This window comes from Anabrus simplex, chromosome 7 (genome assembly GCF_040414725.1).
Source record: "Anabrus simplex isolate iqAnaSimp1 chromosome 7, ASM4041472v1, whole genome shotgun sequence".
Classification (NCBI taxonomy): Eukaryota; Metazoa; Arthropoda; class Insecta; order Orthoptera; family Tettigoniidae; genus Anabrus; species Anabrus simplex.
In genome coordinates, this window is record NC_090271.1 from 214,892,955 (window position 1) to 214,910,479 (window position 17,525).

The window sequence follows — 17,525 nt, forward strand, 5'->3', positions numbered from 1 at the left end:
TTGTGTTGACCGGAGCACTTGTCAGCATGTTGGAGACATGTCGTAGAAATTCATGGCAGTGGGTCTATCTCGATGTTTAGATGTATCAAACTTCTGCCTGGACGGGGTTTGAAAATGCCTAGGTGTTTGACAGCAGAGACTGATTCTAAGATGAGAAAATAGCAACTTGTGATCCATCCAGCAATCATCAACATTTCTAGCAGTCCTGGTGATAGGGACATCTTTCCTGTCACATTGTCTAGTGATGATGTAATCAAGGATGTGCTCATGCATGGAGCGAGGATATATCCATTGGCATTGCAACTACCGAGTTCTTGTTTGCCCATTACATTTTCCAATAGCAGATTATCCTTCCCAACTCTAGCTTTGAAGTCACCTAGTAGGAAGAGCTGATCTTTTAGTTGGTACGTTGAAGATGGTTGTGGAAAGTAAGTTATAGAAATGGTTTTTAGCATCTTCATCAGCATCTAATGTAGGAGCATAAGCAGAGATGAGAGTCATGTAACTATCTCCAGAGAGTGGTATATGGAGAGTCGTAAGTCCTTCATTAACTGCAGTTGGGACGAGTTGGTGATTAGCAACTATATCTGTCTTCACAGCGATTTCAACACCATGAATACGATGTTCTCCATCCTCCTTACCCTTCCAAATGATGGTATATACTGAACTGGATTCAATAACTTTACCTTCACAGGATAATCAAATTTCAGTCAAGGCAGCTACATCGATGTTCAATCTAGAAAGCTTAAGGGCGAAAAAGCTGTCCTCATTTCAAGTCTGTCGCTCTCTTTCGGGTCAAGCAGTGTTTGGACATTCCATGTTGCAATTATAAATTGTTTTCCTTGATTGTTTCGACCGCATATGGGGTGACCCATTGGGTGCTGTCTCTCAGCCAGACAAAAGTTTGACTTCCGATTTTTAGCCCAAATTTTCTAGGACCTTCCCCATATAGGAGTGGGCAGCCGTGATCCTAAATAGGCCTGCCCAGACACAGGTGGAGAACGGAATTCCCAAGTAGTCACAATTCTTAGAAAGAAAACCATCACACAGCTAAGGTGGATCACAGCTTGCCAGGAAGTGACCCACACACTATGATTTCGGAATCCTTCACCACGGCACATACGTGTTAGACATGTGGCGTCAAACACTGAAACTGCAACAATCAATACTGATCTGCATTTAGGGCAGTCGCCCAGGTGCCAGATTCCCTATCTGTTGCTTTCCTAGCCTTTTCCGAAATGATTTCAAAGAAATTGGCAATTTATTGAACATCTCCCTTGGTAAGTTATTCCAATCCCTAACTCCCCTTCCTATAAATGAATATTTGCCCCAGTTTGTCCTCTTGAATTCCAACTTTATCTTCATATCGTGATCTTTCCTACTTTTATAAACGCCATTCAAACCTATTCGTCTACTAATGTCATTCCACGCCATCTCTCCGCTGACAGCTCGGAACATTTTTTTTTGCTAGGGGCTTTACGTCGCACCGACACAGATAGGTCTTATGGCGACAATGGGATAGGAAAGGCCTAGGAGTTGTAAGGAAGCGGCCGTGGCCTTAATTAAGGTACAGCCCCAGCATTCGCCTGGTGTGAAAATGGGAAACCACGGAAAACCATCTTCAGGGCTGCCGATAGTGGGATTCGAACCTACTATCTCCCGGATGCAAGCTCACAGCCGCGCGCCTCTACGCGCACGGCCAACTCGCCCGGTAGCTCGGAACATACCACTTAGTCGAGCAGCTCTTCTTCTTCCTCTCAATTCTTCCCAACCCAAACATTGCAACATTTTTGTAACGCTACTCTTTTGTCGGAAATCACCCAGAACAAATCGAGCTGCTTTTCTTTGGATTTTTTCCAGTTCTTGAATCTGGTAATCCTGGTGGGGGTCCCATACACATGCACTCTCCTTTACATCCTTACTACAACCCCTAAACACCCTCATAACCATGTGTAGAGATCGGTACCCTTTATTTACAATCCCATTTATGTGATTACCCCAGTGAAGATCTTTCCTTATATTAACACCTAGATGCTTACAATGATCCCCAAATGGAACTTTCACCCCATCAACGCAGTAATTAAAACTGAGAGGACTTTTCCTATTTGTGAAACTCACAACCTGACTTTTAGCCCCGTTTATCAACATACCATTGCCTGCTGTCCATCTCACAACATTTTCGAGGTCACGTTGCAGTTGCTCACAATCTTGTAACTTATTTATCACTCTATAGAGAATAACATCATCCGCAAAAAGCCTTACCTCCGATTCCACTCCTTTTCTCGTATCATTTATATATATAAGAAAACATAAAGGTCCGATAACACTGCCCTGAGGAACTCCCCTCTCAACTATTACAGGGTCAGACAAAGCTTCACCTACTCTAACTCTCTGAGATCTATTTTCTAGAAATATAGCAACCCATTCAGTCACTCTTTTGTCTAGTCCAATTGCACTCATTTTTGCCAAAAGTCTCCCATGATCCACCCTATCAAATGCTTTAGACATGTCAATCGCGATACAGTCCATTTGACCTCCTGAATCCAGGATATCTGCTATATCTTGCTGGAATCCTACAAGTTGAGCTTCAGTGGAATAACCTTTCCTAAAACCGAATTGCCTTCTATCGAACCTGTTATTAATTCCACAAACATGTCTAATATAATCAGAAAGAATGCCTTCCCAAAGCTTACATACAATGCATGTCAAACTTACTGGCCTGTAATTTTCAGCTTTATGTCACCCTTTCCTTTATACACAGGGGCTACTATAGCAACTCTCCATTCATCTGGTATAGCTCCTTCGACCAAACAATAATCAAATAAGTACTTCAGACATGGTACTACATTCCAACCCATTGTCTTTAGTATATCCCCAGAAATCTGATCAATTCCAGCCGCTTTTCTAGTTTTCAACTTTTGTATCTTATTGTAAATGTCATTGTTATCATATGTAAATTTTATTACTTCTTTGGCCTTAGTCTCTTCCTCTATCTCGACATTATTATCCTTGTAACCGCCTTGTAACTGCCGCTGACTCGAGAAAAACCGAATGGCGCCTTCATAGCCAATTCGCTGGCATTTTTTCTTCCGCTTCACTCGCCGTACTGAAGTCCATCTTCCCCACCGAGTAAACCATTGGGTAATGGTGTTTGAAAATTGACGGTTAGAGAAAATAAAATGAAATATGTTTTTAAAGGAGGAGTCCACTTGTTAGTACATGAAATATTCAAAAATATATATTATAAAATCTTTTAACATTTCAGTACATGATTAGTCCCTTATTATGGGACATCTTCAGCTGATGAAAACAATTACAAGAGATTCAGTATTCAAGGACATAACTTAAAATTGGCCGTATGGAGTATAAAATAAGATATGCCCAATAATAGGAACACTGTAGAAATTTGCTAGAGGAAGCTTTTGACTTCGCCTGATATTCAAGTTATTTTCTATGCCGTTTCCACCCGTTGCCAATTTAACGCTTTACAAGACAAATATGCGTCATTTTTTTTAGAAAATGGAATTCTTTTAAATTTAATGCAATATTCAACTGCCAAATAATTAATTACGCTTAAACGATGCTTTGCATCAGAAATGTGTTTTCTTCAGACTTTCTATATTGGCCTTAAAGATAATTGTCAATCATTGTATAAAATAGTTAGCGTAAAATTTCAAGCATTGAACGATATAAAAAGTTTATTATATTAAATAACTATTTTTAATGATAAGAAAGATAATCAAGATAGCAAAATCATATTCTCTTGAGTCCAATTATGAAGATATAAAAACTTGAAAAAAAGACAACTTCGGCCATTTTTGTAATTTAAACATTAATATTCCCTCTAATTTTCTGAAAATAAATAATATACATTCCTCCGTGTTTGTTCTTTATAGTTATGCATGTACATAATTGTAATTGTTATTCAGTAATGAATTATGATTATCGAAAAAGCGGTCAGATACATCCCGTGTTACTTCGGCCACCGTAAATACTTTTAAAAATATGTAGCACGCCCAATATCAATAATCGACCAACAAATTAAAACGATTCGTGGTAAAAACAGACATATGGTAATCAAATGTATGAAACATTTTAAAACAACTCGCATTTTCCCCAAAAGAAGAAAGACGGTTATTCAACTTAAACCTACAAGCACTGAATGATATGAAAATGTATTATATTACGTAACTATTTTTAATGATATGAAATATAATCACGTCCTAGTTCGTGAACCATGGGCAACGGCTGAGTGGCCTAGTAAGTGGTCCTGAGAGTCGGGATACCAGTTGCTATGGAATGGGAGTGGGCATCTCGGACATATTCTCAGTCCTGGCCCTCCTTGTGCTCAGGCGGCTAGGACTATACAATCCACCGGTGGTCCATAACCCGTTAGAGGAGAGATCCTCACTTGGACTATGTGCAAGTAGGGTAGCATCCTGCTTCATGAATTTACCGAGCTCAGAACATTTTAAACAAGCCTCGAACCTATGGGAGTAACGGAGTCTCACTCCCATTTAACAGGCGAGGGACTCCTTGGAAACAACTTGGCGAACGAAATGGAATTCGATGGGGAGCTATCAATATTAATGGGGCATATGGAAGAAAGAAACTAGAACTGGCTGAGGCAGCAAAGATGATGCATCTAGATGTGCTAGGAGTAAGTGATATTCGGGTAAGGGGAGATAACGACGAAGAGAGAGGAGATTATGAAGTGTACTTGACGGGTGTTAGAAAGGGAAGGGCAGAGTCTGGGGTAGGGCTCTTTATCAGGAATACCATTGCATGCAACATAGTTTCTGTTAGGCACGTAAATGAGCGAACGATGTGGGTACATTTGGCAGTTGGAGGAATTAGGACTAGAATTGTGTCCGTGTATTCACCATGTGAGGGAGCAGATGAGGATGAAGTTGACAAGTTTTATGGAGCATTGAGTGACATCGTGGTCAGGGTCAACAGCAAGGATAGAACAGTGTTAATGGGCGATTTCAATGCGAGTGTTGGGAATAGAACTGAAGGATACGAAAGGGTGATTGGTACATGTGGGGATGATATGGAAGCTAATGGGAATGGGAAGCGTTTGTTGGACTTCTGTGCTAGTATAGGTTTAGCTGTTACGAATACATTCTTCAAGCATAAGGATATTCACCGCTACACATGGGAGGCTAGGGGTACCAGATCCATAATAGACTATATCTTAACAGAGTTCGAATTCAGGAAATATGTTAGGAATGTACGAGTTTTCCGGGGATTTTTCGATGATACAGACCACTATCTGATCTGTAATGAACTAAGTATCTGTAGGCGTAGGGTAGAGAAAGTGAAATCTGTCTGCAAACGAATAAGGGTAGAAAATCTCCAGGACGAGGAAATTAGACAGAAATACATCGATGTGATTAGTGAGAAGTTTCGAACAGTAGACAGTAAGCAGGTTCAGGATATAGAAAATGAGTGGGTGGCATACATGGATACTGTAGAAGAAATAGCAAGGGAATGCCTAGGAGCAACTGTGTGTAAAGATGGGAAAAGGCGTACATCTTGGTGGAATGTTGAAGTGAGAGCAGCTTGTAAACGTAAAAAGAAGGCTTATCAGAAATGGCTCCAAACAAGGGCCGAGGCAGACAGGGATTTGTATGTAGATGAAAGAAACAGAGCGAAACAAATAGTTGTCGAATCCAAAAAGAATTCATGAGAAGATTTTGGTAACAACCTGGAAAGGCTAGGTCAAGCAGCAGGGAAATATTTCTGGACAGTAATAAAGAATCTTAGGAAGGGAGGGAAAAAGGAAATGAACAGTGTTTTGAGTAATTCAGGTGAACTCATAATAGATCCCAGGGAATCACTGGAGAGGTGGAGGGAATATTTTGAACATCTTCTCAATGTAAAAGGAAATCATCCTGGTGGTGTGAACAGCCAAGATCATGGGGAGGAGGAAAATGATTATGGTGAAATCATGCTTGAGGAAGTGGAAAGGATGGTAAATAAACTCCATTGTCATAAGGCAGCAGGAATAGATGAAATCAGACCTGAAATGGTGAAGTATAGTGGGAAGGCAGGGATAAAATGGCTTCATAGAGTAGTAAAATTAGCATGGAGTGTTGGTTAGGTACCCTCAGATTGGACAAAAGCAGTAATTGCACCTATCTATAAGCAAGGGCACAGGGAGGATTGCAACAACTATCGAGGTATCTCATTGATTAGTATACCAGGCAAAGTATTCACTGGCATCTTAGAAGGGAGGGTGCGGTCAGTCGTTGAGAGGAAGTTGGATGAAAACCAGTGTGGTTTCAGACCACAGGATCAGATTTTCAGTATGCGCCAGGTAATTGAAAAATGCTACGAGAGGAATAGGCAGTTGTGTTTATGTTTCGTAGATCTAGAGAAAGCATATGACAGAGTGCCGAGGGAAAAGATGTTCGCCATTCTGGGGGACTATGGAATTAAAGGTAAATTATTAAAAGCAATCAAAGGCATTTATGTTGACAATTGGGCTTAGTGAGAATTGATGGTATAATGAGTTCTTGGTTCAGGGTACTTACAGGGGTTAGACAAGGCTGTAATCTTTCATCTTTGCTGTTCGTAGTTTACATGGATCATCTGCTGAAAGGTATAAAATGGGCGGGAGGGATTCAGTTAGGTGGAAATGTAGTAAGCAGTCTGGCCTATACTGACGACTTGGCCGTAATGGCAGATAGTGCCGAAAGCCTGCAGTCTAATATCTTGGAACTTGAAAATAGGTGCATTGAGTATGGTATGAAAGTTAACCTCTCGACGACTAAATTAATGTCAGTGGGTAAGAAATTCAACAGAATTGAATGTCAGATTGGTGATACAAAGCTAGAACAGGTCGATATTTGAAAGTATTTAGGTTGTGTGTTCTCCCAGGATGGCAATATGGTAAGTGAGATTGAATCAAGGTGTCGTAAAGCTAATGCAGTGAGCTCGCAGTTGCGATCGACAGCATTCTGTAAGAAGGAAGTGAGGTCCCAAAGGAAACTATCTCTACATAGGTCTGTTTTCAGACCAACTTTGCTTTACGGGAGCGAAAGCTTGGTGGACTCAGGATATCTTATTCATAAGTTAGAAGCAACAAACATGAAAGTAGCAAGAAGGATTGCTGGTACAAACAGGTGGGAACAATGGCAGGAGGGTACTCGGAATGAGGAGATAAAGGCTAATCTAGGTATGAATTCGATGGATGAAGCTGTACGCATAAATCGGCTTCGGTGGTGGGGTCATGTGAGGCGAATGGAGGAGGATAGGTTACCTAGGAGAATAATGGACTCTGCTGTGGAGGGTAAGTAGAGGTAGACCAAGGCGACGATGATTAGACTCGGTTTCTAACGATTTAAAGATAAGAGGTATAGAACTAAATGAGGCCACAACACTAGTTGCAAATTGAGGATTGTAGCGACGTTTAGTAAATTCACAGAGGCTTGCAGACTGAACTCTGAAAGGCATAACAGTCTATAATGATAATGTATGTATGTATGTATGTATGTATGTATGTATGTATGTATGTATGTATGTATGTATGTATGTATGTATGTATGTATGAATGAAATATAATTAAGATAGCAAAATCATATTCTCTTGAGTCCAATTATGAAGAGATAAAAAGTTGAAAAAGAATAAACTCTTAGATTGTCCTCACAATACACTGACTTCTACATTTAAAAATATCTGGGCCGTCAATTAAGCTGTTGAATGTGTATCACCCACGTCTGGCTGGGTCGCGAATTTTCAATTTCCTCACAGTTTCATTTTTCTGGACCTCACATTCATCGTTACTAACTGGGAAAGTGAAGAAGACAACCTTTCCAGCTTTCTTCCTCAAAATCTTCATTACCAAGTGCTCTCCACTTTCTTTAACTTCGCCGACATAAAACCGCTGAATTTTGTCCTTAGAAAATTTACAAGTACGAAGTTCCCTACTTCATAACTATCAGTCCCTTCTACTTGCGTTTTCAAACTTGCCGCCCTGTCTTCAGTTGGATTTCTCTCTCCTTGGCTGCAAAGTTCATCATTTTCCTCAAGCTGCTCGCATTCATCTTGGGGTTTCTCTAATGTGGTTTGTGATTATACCTCTCCAAAATAATCGTTCGATTACACAAAGGTTAGAATAATTCAATTTGGATTGCGCTGTAGAAACGCGTGAACCTGCTTTCTTTTAAGGAGGAAATCAGAATTATAAATGAAGGACAACCGCGTCCAACTCTGAATGTCCCAATGGACATTCGGAACCTTACTTCGTCTCATAAATTCAAATCTGCCTGCCGAAAGTTTTTCCTGGGAACATAAAACTGAGCTGAGTGAGTCATTGTGTGTATGTTGTGTGAGTGGGTTTTCTTCATTTAATTTGTAAATGCAAACTGATATCTATTCTACGTCAGGTACGCCTGACGTACTACTTTCTGACCTGACCGGTGTGATGTCATTTGAAAATCGCATCATTCCCGCACTTTTTGTTTGATATTTACACTACAAGCATACGAAACGAAATTATTTTTTATATACAACACACACTTGTCATATATCATCATTTATAGCACAAGAAAATAACCACTCACAAGCAAGAACTCCAGTATTTTCACGAAATAACAAATAAATCCCGGCCACGCGCGATAACTTACAGGATCCCAGCTTGCACCACCCTCTTGATTGATGTGGCTGTTCGTTCCGCATTCCAACCCCACGGAAGAGATGAACAACCAAAAAGGGTTCAATTCTCGTGCTGCCATCTCTGGAGTAGTTTGGCAATAATTAGTAACAGTTATAGTAATAATAGTAACTTCCATGAAAATATCAGCAATGAATAATTATTTTTCGTTGAAAATACAAGGGATGTAACACAACAATCGCATGTATGAGAAATTCGCCACTGGATTATAGTGCCCTGCGAGTAGCCCATCTTATTGTTCTTCTTCTTTCCCTTCTTCTTCAAGGGCCATCTCCTCTTAGAAGGTTGGGTACCGTCATAGAGATTCTCGCTTTAGATGACGCAGTGTGAAACAATTTAATAGTGGAAGTGTTGAACCAAGTTTAAAATTATGAATCCAAGAAATGCGACTTCTTCCGGATCTTCTTTTGCCTTGTATCGTCCCGTGAACGACCAGCTGCAGCAGATGATATTACTCTCCTCGCATCACATGACCGAAATACTGGAACTTTCTTATTTTGAGAGTATATAATAATTCTGGTCTCTTTCCCATTCACTCATTACTTCATTAGTTGGGATTTTATCCGTCCAACTTAACTGCAGTATCCTTCTGTACATCCATAACTCAAATTCCTCTAATCTGTTCATTTCTCTTTTCTTTATGTTCCAGATCTCAACTCCATAGAACAATCAATCAATTCCAAATTCTTTACATTTTTCAAGTATTTGGCGTATTATGAAAATCTGATCAATAGTAGATCTTAGTTGGCTAAATCCTCATCGATAGTCACCAACCGCATTGTCCACGCAAGGCACCAATCTGCTAACAAATTTGTAGATGCAAACTGATATCTCTTCTACAGAATACTCTCCTCATCATATTGAATGCATTTCTAGTTTGGACGATCCTGGACTTCCTTTCCTCAGTAGAGTCAATAATGTAGTTTACGTTTCTTCCTCCTCATCATCATCATCATCACTGGCGCGACAGCTCTTTATGGGCCTTGGCCTTCTGAAGAAGTTGTCCCCATTCTTTCCTGTTAAGTGCAGAACTCCTCCAATTCTTGATTCCAGTTATCTTTACATCCTCTCTCACCCCCTTCTTTCCACCTTAACTTTGGTCTTCCAACTTTCGTAACTCCTTCTGGCACTGCATTACATATCTTCTTTATCATTCTGTCATTAGCACGCAGCATATGACCTGCCACTCCAACGTTCTTATATTTCTGCAGTTAACAATGTTTGAATAGTTAAATAAATTATACAATTCATGATTATATCTTCTTCTCCAGACATCGTTTTCTTGCCCTGGCCCAAAAATTTGCCTCAAAATTCTTCTTTCAAATATATCGAGCTGTCTTTCATCAGATATTGAGAGTGTCCAGGTCTCAGCACCATATGTTGCTGGTAGTACATGCTTTACTAAAACTTTATACATTAGGAATATAGTTTCCCCGAACAGAAGCTTTAGACTTCAGATATTTTCTGAGGCCATGATAGCACTTGTTAACAGACATTAAACGTGTCTGGACTTCAGAACAAAAATTGTTCTTGGAATTAACTACTGGTCCAAAGTAGGTAGATCCAAACTAAGATCTCTTCTACAGAATACTCTCATCATCTTACTGATCCTGGCCTTTCTTTCGTCAGTTCAGTCAATTCACGTTTCTTCCTCGTCAAACTTATATGAGCCAATTTCTATGAATGTCGATCCACTATGGTAGTCTTCCTTAGTTACGGGCATGCACTTAGTTTTTCTTTCATTATTCTGTAAATTCGGCTTTCTTACTGCTTTTTGAGGCTTGTGAAAGCTTACCTCAATGCTCTTGGTGTTCTTGCAATTAAATCAATATCGTCTGCATATGCCAAAATTTGAAAGTTTGATACTCGCATCTATAACAACTTTCTCCAAAACTACACTGACTGACAGAGCAAATGCAACACCAAGAAGGAGTGGTCAGAACTTTATGCCAATTGCAGGGTAGACTGACGTCACTGAGGTATGCTCGTGATGTGAAATGCGCCGCTGTGCTGCGCACGTAGCGAACTATAAATGGGACACGGCGTTGGCGAATGGCCCACTTCGTACCAAGATTTCTCAGCCGACAGTCATTGTAGAACGTGTTGTCGTGTGCCACAGGACACGTGTATAGCTAAGAATGCCAGGCCGCCGTCAACGGAGGCATTTCCAGCAGACAGACGACTTTACGAGGGGTATGGTGATCGGGCTGAGAAGGACAGGTTGGTCGCTTCGTCAAATCGCAGCCGATACCCATAGGGATGTGTCCACGGTGCAGCGCCTGTGGCGAAGATGGTTGGCGCAGGGACATGTGGCACGTGCGAGGGGTCCAGGCGCAGCCCGAGTGACGTCAGCACGCGAGGATCGGCGCATCCGCCGCCAAGCGGTGGCAGCCCCGCACGCCACGTCAACCGCCATTCTTCAGCATGTGCAAGACACCCTCGCTGTTCCAATATCGACCAGAACAATTTCCCGTCGATTGGTTGAAGGAGGCCTGCACTCCCGGCGTCCGCTCAGAAGACTACCATTGACTCCACAGCATAGACGTGCACGCCTGGCATGGTGCCGGGCTAGAGCGACTTGGATGAGGGAATGGCGGAACGTCGTGTTCTCCGATGAGTCACGCTTCTGTTCTGTCAGTGATAGTCACCGCAGACGAGTGTGGCGTCGGCGTGGAGAAAGGTCAAATCCGGCAGTAACTGTGGAGCGCCCTACCGCTAGACAACGCGGCATCATGGTTTGGAGCGCTATTGCGTATGATTCCACGTCACCTCTAGTGCGTATTCAAGGCACGTTAAATGCCCACCGCTACGTGCAGCATGTGCTGCGGCCGGTGGCACTCCCGTACCTTCAGGGGCTGCCCAATGCTCTGTTTCAGCAGGATAATGCCCGCCCACACACTGCTCGCATCTCCCAACAGGCTCTACGAGGTGTACAGATGCTTCCGTGGCCAGCGTACTCTCCGGATCTCTCACCAATCGAACACGTGTGGTATCTCATTGGACGCCGTTTGCAAACTCTGCCCCAGCCTCGTACGGACGACCAACTGTGGCAAATGGTTGACAGAGAATGGAGAACCATCCCTCAGGACACCATCCGCACTCTTATTGACTCTGTACCTCGACGTGTTTCTGCGTGCATCGCCGCTCGCGGTGGTCCTACATCCTACTGAGTCGATGCCGTGCGCATTGTGTAACCTGCATATCGGTTTGAAATAAACATCAATTATTCGTCCGTGCCGTCTCTGTTTTTTCCCCAACTTTCATCCCTTTCGAACCACTCCTCCTTGGTGTTGCATTGTCACTGTCAGTCAGTGTATATTGAACAAAAGGCATGATAATGAATCTCTTTGCTTAACTCCGTTCTTAGTCGTTACAGCATATGATAACATATTCTGGATCCTAATTTGATTCCAAGTATTTTCTGTAGTGATTTTCACAAAGGCGATCAATTTCTTAGGGAACTCAAACTCTTCCGTTGCTATATAGAGATTACTTCTAACAATGTTGTCATGGGCTGATCTGAAGTCAATGAAGAGATGGTGTGTATCAACTCCAAATTCTTTACAGGTTTCAAGTATTTGGCGGATTGTGAAGATCTGATCAATAGTAGATCTTCCTTGGCTTAATCCTCATTGATAGTCACAACCGCATTTTCCACGTAAGGCTCCGATCTACTAAAGAGGATATTGGAAAATATTTTATAAGCAATGGAAAATAGGTAGACACCTCTATAATTATTAAGCATCTTCATATCACCTTTCTTATTATAGGGCAGGCGATACCTATATTCTATTCATTAGGGATTGTTTCCACTACCTATATCTTGGCCACTAGTGTGTGAAAGTGTTTTAACGATTTCTTTTCCAGCATTTTTCACAAGCTCTGGTTGTATTAAATCCATTCCCGAGATTTTGTTATTCTTGAACTTCTTAATGGCATGGTCAACTTCCTCAGTAGTTAGTATCGGTACTTATATTTCTGGTTTTCTTGTATTTACAGGAGGTATGGTTTCTTGGTCATCAATTGGACTTTCATTCAACAGTTCATCGAAATATTGGACCCATCTTTCTAGTATTGCTTCCTCACTGCCCAATATTATGTCATCTTTATCTCTACACAAATTCGTTCTAGACTGGAAATCCTTACTACTTTTATTTAACTTCTGATAGAAAGCTCTCACACCATTTATCCCTTTCAACCATTCCACTTCTTCCAATTCTTTCCCCTTATGCTATCTCTGTTTCTTCCTGTGCCATACCTTTTCTTCTCTTATGGAAGTTCTATACCCTTCCACTGCTTTTTGGGTGTGGTTCCTCTGTTGAATTCTCTTGTATGATTCATTTGTTTAAGGTTGTTGCTCACGCACACTCTTCGTCAAACCAATTGTTGTGCCAAACTTTCTCTTCCGTTCCTAAAACTTCATTTGCAATTTTTAATAGTGCATCTTTAAGTTTCTTCCAGATTTCCTCAATGATCTTACTATTAGGCGAATCGGTCAGGGCCTCATTAAGCATGTTAGCATATCACAAAACAGTTTCGAGCTCCTTCAGCCGAGCACTGTTGAACTTTCTTGCAGTGGATCCATGTACCTTTCTTGCATTAGATATTCGGCTTCTAATAGTTGCTGCCATAAGGCAGTGGTCGAGTCATTATTGCCTCCCCCCTATAATTTATAACATCCATCAAGTTACATAACTGTCTTGCATCTATTAGGAGGTGGTCAGTTTGGTTAAAAGTATTTCTATCTGGAGAATTCCATGCCATTTTATATATGTCCTTGTGATTAAGAGTTTTACAGGTACTTCCCACCACCATATTTCTCGAGGAGGCAAAATGTATAAGCATGATTCCATTATCATTAAAAATATCATGCAAGCTGTATTTTCCAACACAAGATCTGTATTCGTCTTCCTTTCCTATCTTCCTATTTAAATTCTAAAACATTACTTTACAGTCTTCTCTTGGGCACTCATTATAAAGTTCGTCTAATTCATCGCAAAATGAATATCTTCGTCGCTCTTCTCTTCAGTTGGAATATGTGCACATATATGACTGTAATTGAAGAACTTCCCTCTAATTCTAAGTCTGCACAATCTATGCGATTTTTCCCAAAAATCCATGATAAGATGTTTTATCTGCTTATTGACAATAAAACCAGGACCAAACATGTGATCCTTCGTGTGGTAACTATAGAATAGCATGTGATTATTTCTCTATATCACTCCTTCAGCAATCCGTCTCACTTCTTGAATAGCAGTAATATCTAGTCGAAACTCGTCCAGCTGTTCTAGCAACTTTCTTAGGTTTTCAGCTTGGTAAAGGGTTAAAATATTCCACAAACCAATTCTCAAGTCCTTTATACGTTTCCGATGTCGTCGTAAAAAAAAGGTCAGGTCAGCTATTTCTTCTACATATTTTGTAACGAGATTTTTCTACAGATATGGTTGTCAGCCCAACACCAACCCCCAGCAAACCTGGAGGGCCGATGTTTTCTTTCGGGGATGTCTCCCTTAGCTAGTGGGTCCCCATTTTTTAGCACTGGGAACTCGCTTTTTCGTCCTTACATGACTTAGCCGTGTACACGAAGTGTACGTTTTGCCCAGAGGCCACGGCGTATACGTGCATGTATCGGACTTGGCTGGGAATAAATGGCATTTCCTGTGCTTTATTAGTACGATTCCACCAGCAAGAAGTGAACCCACATGATCACACACTACCCCTCGATACCCTTCGTTTTTCCTAAATACATGTATTTTGTCGCTTGTTCTACTATCTCTCCATTGTCTTTGTGTTGTATTCGGGATACTACCATAAAACATGTCTTAATTACATTAAATGTTAGGCCCAATTGATCACTTGCCTCCATGACATTCACTAAATGAAAATCCATGTCAGAGTTGTATTTCTTTAAATTTTTTTAAATTTGATGGTATCCCAACAATCAAATCGCAACTATTTCATTTTTAGCTATCTTAGGCTATAACTGTTCCATCAACATTACTTTTCTGTTTTGTTACACAATTTTTATATGACCGAGTAGGGAACAGATGTCTTCATGTTGCATCGCATTCACTTGAAATTGTTTCCTCTTCGTACTTTCCACTGTATCCAACCAATCATTGAACAAAGAAATTCCCTTCAGCATGAGTGCTTTCTTTTCAATTAGACTGAACTCAGAATTGCCGTATTTGGAAAATATGAATGTTTGGATTAAATAAAATTGTGTTGAGTAGCTCCATTTTCATTTTCATATTTGTTAGAGCAATTTTTATATTTTAGTTTTGTCCCTCACAACCATCGGAATATGAAATATTCTTTGATGGTCCTTCCCATGTGCTTTATGATGTTTTACTACACATGTTGCCAATTCTTATACACTTCTCCCTTGTTCGTGTTCTGATGATGTATTCTGGCTGCTGGCTAATATTATGAATGTCCAGGAAACTCAGTATTTCTCTTTAAATTCATCTTCTGTAAGAAAATTTCATGCATTTGCTTTCTAATTCCTACGAAAAAGTGGGGATTTTGTAATAGCTGCAAAAGTTTTTGTTGCTATCTGTCAGAAAGATATAGCACTATGGACTAACTTGAGTACACTTCTGGATAAAGAAAAGTTTCTTGTACACAAATATGTATTACCTAATAAATCTCATACTTAGGACTTTCACTGCTTCACTCCTCATTTGCTGATGCTAAAATAGTAAACTGCATACCAATAATTCACACAGCTGTCTATTGGCCTTCAGTGAACCTACACAAAATTTAAGATGATGGAGTTGAAAACTAAGTACTTCATAGAATGAAGGAGAAACGTCAACAGGAATATATAATCATTGTTTTATATTTCAGATTATTTGCTTTCTTTCTTTTCAGAAATGTTCAAAGAAAGGGATCCTGATGACACCAATTCTGTCACATTCACTATGGACGAATGGATTTTGAATAACATCTACTCGTAAAATCTTACTGGCATCTCACTCGCATAGTACTTAATCTAATGTACATTATTCAGCCTTGCTTTTTGATGCTTTGTATTTCACATATATCTGTTCATAATGTAAATTTTTGATGTAATATAATATTTTTGCTTACATTGTTATTACAATAAAATGATGTGCTGTTTTGTAGCTCTTTATTGAAAATTATTTTCTTCTCACCTTATCCTTATGATGTATACAATACACATGAACAGAAAACCCTTCTGCTCCCACTTGGCTTGCCAGTGTTAGAGAGTGTAACGAGCTTGTATCGCCAGTCTCAAAAAAGGCAACTCCCTTATAGGGTTGCTAGGTATTTTTCATACAATGGGAAATTCTCTTAATTCCTTTTTGCCAAAAATAATGGAACCAACAATTTTAAGTATTTGAAATTCCTTATCTGTAAAATACTTCAACTTAAACGTTTGTCAGTCACCACTGATCTGCATTTAGGCAGTTGCCTTGAGACAGATTCCCTCCCACTTTTTTACCTAGCCTTTTCTTAAATAATTTCAAAGAATTTGGAAATTTATTAAACATCTCCCATGGTAAAATATTCCAATCCATAATTCCTCTTCCTACAAACAAATATGTGTCCCAATTTGTCCTCTTGAATTCTAACTTGATCTTCATATTGTGATCTTTCTTAATTTTAAAAACACTACTCAAACTTATTTGTCTACTCACTACTCACGCCATTCCATGCTGTCTCTCCACTGACAGCTCAGAATATACTGCATAGTCAAGCAGCTCGTTTACTTTTTCCAAAGTCTTATCAGCCCAAACCATGTAGCATTTTTGTAAAACTACTCTTTTATTGGAAATCACCCAAAATACTCGTAAATCAAGCTGATATTCTTGGTGAGGGTCCCAATCACTGGAACCATACTCTCAAATTGGTCTTGCCAGAGACTTATATGCCCCTTCTTTACAGCCTCATTACAACCCATAAATACCTTCATAACTATTCTAAGATATTTATCAACTTGATTTACAATCCAGGCAATGTAATTACCCCAATGAAGGTGTTTTCATTTATTAACACTTAGGTACTTACAGTGAACCCCATGAGGAACTATCACCTCATAGTAAATAAAACTGAGAGAACGTTGCCTCCTTGTGAACATAACCTTACTTTTCATCCTGTTTATCATCATACCATTGTCTGCTGTCCATCTCACACTTTATCAAGACCTTTTTGCAGTCACTCACAATCACTAGAAGTGTTAGTAGTAGGACAATATGGCAAAGGAAGGGAACATTCACATATTTTCAACACCACAAGTTGTATAATAGACATCAAACATCACAAGCTTACTGGTACTTCATATTACTTCATAATAATAAGCAATAATCACCTTAAAGGATGTTCCCTTCCAAAAAACTAATAATACTGCTAGTATTAGAACTTTGTACACAAGGCCCATCTGACAGTTTAATATTGTCATTTTTTCGGGATCGCTCAGCCGGTGGAACGTTCAAAGATGCCGAAATGCTGCTGTATCAGGATAGGCGATGGCTGGCACAAGAAATTTGACACACAAACAAATAAAGTGGATATTTATTGAACGGGAAGATTTCACATCATTCTTATGAATTATAATGTTGAATATTTTATCCTTGAATGTGAAGAAAAATATTTACAAGTACTTTCAACTTCTCTAACTCCCTGAGATAAATAGATAAATCAACAAAATTCATTATTATCTGTGTACTCTTTTCCCATCGAAGGCGAATCATAATGACTGTAAATCAATCAAAATTTTCAACATTGATGAAAATTCTTACCATCTCTCAATTAACAACGTTATTACTTCATTATAAATTCTTTTGTTTCAATTGACACTTTATTTCCTGGGAAATTGAAC

General features: G+C 39.8%; 1 protein-coding gene across 1 annotated transcript in view; it reads left to right on the plus strand.

Moving 5' to 3' along the window:
- LOC136877779 (calpain-B-like) overlaps positions 1–15,742 on the plus strand; it is a 459,866-nt gene extending 444,124 nt beyond the window's left edge. Inside the window, exon 16 of the mRNA XM_068228742.1 lies at positions 15,554–15,742. Within this exon, the coding sequence (XP_068084843.1) occupies positions 15,554–15,639 (86 nt within the window). The 3' untranslated portion in view covers positions 15,640–15,742. The remainder of the gene's footprint in view (positions 1–15,553) is intronic.
- The last annotated feature ends 1,783 nt before the right edge of the window (positions 15,743–17,525 follow it).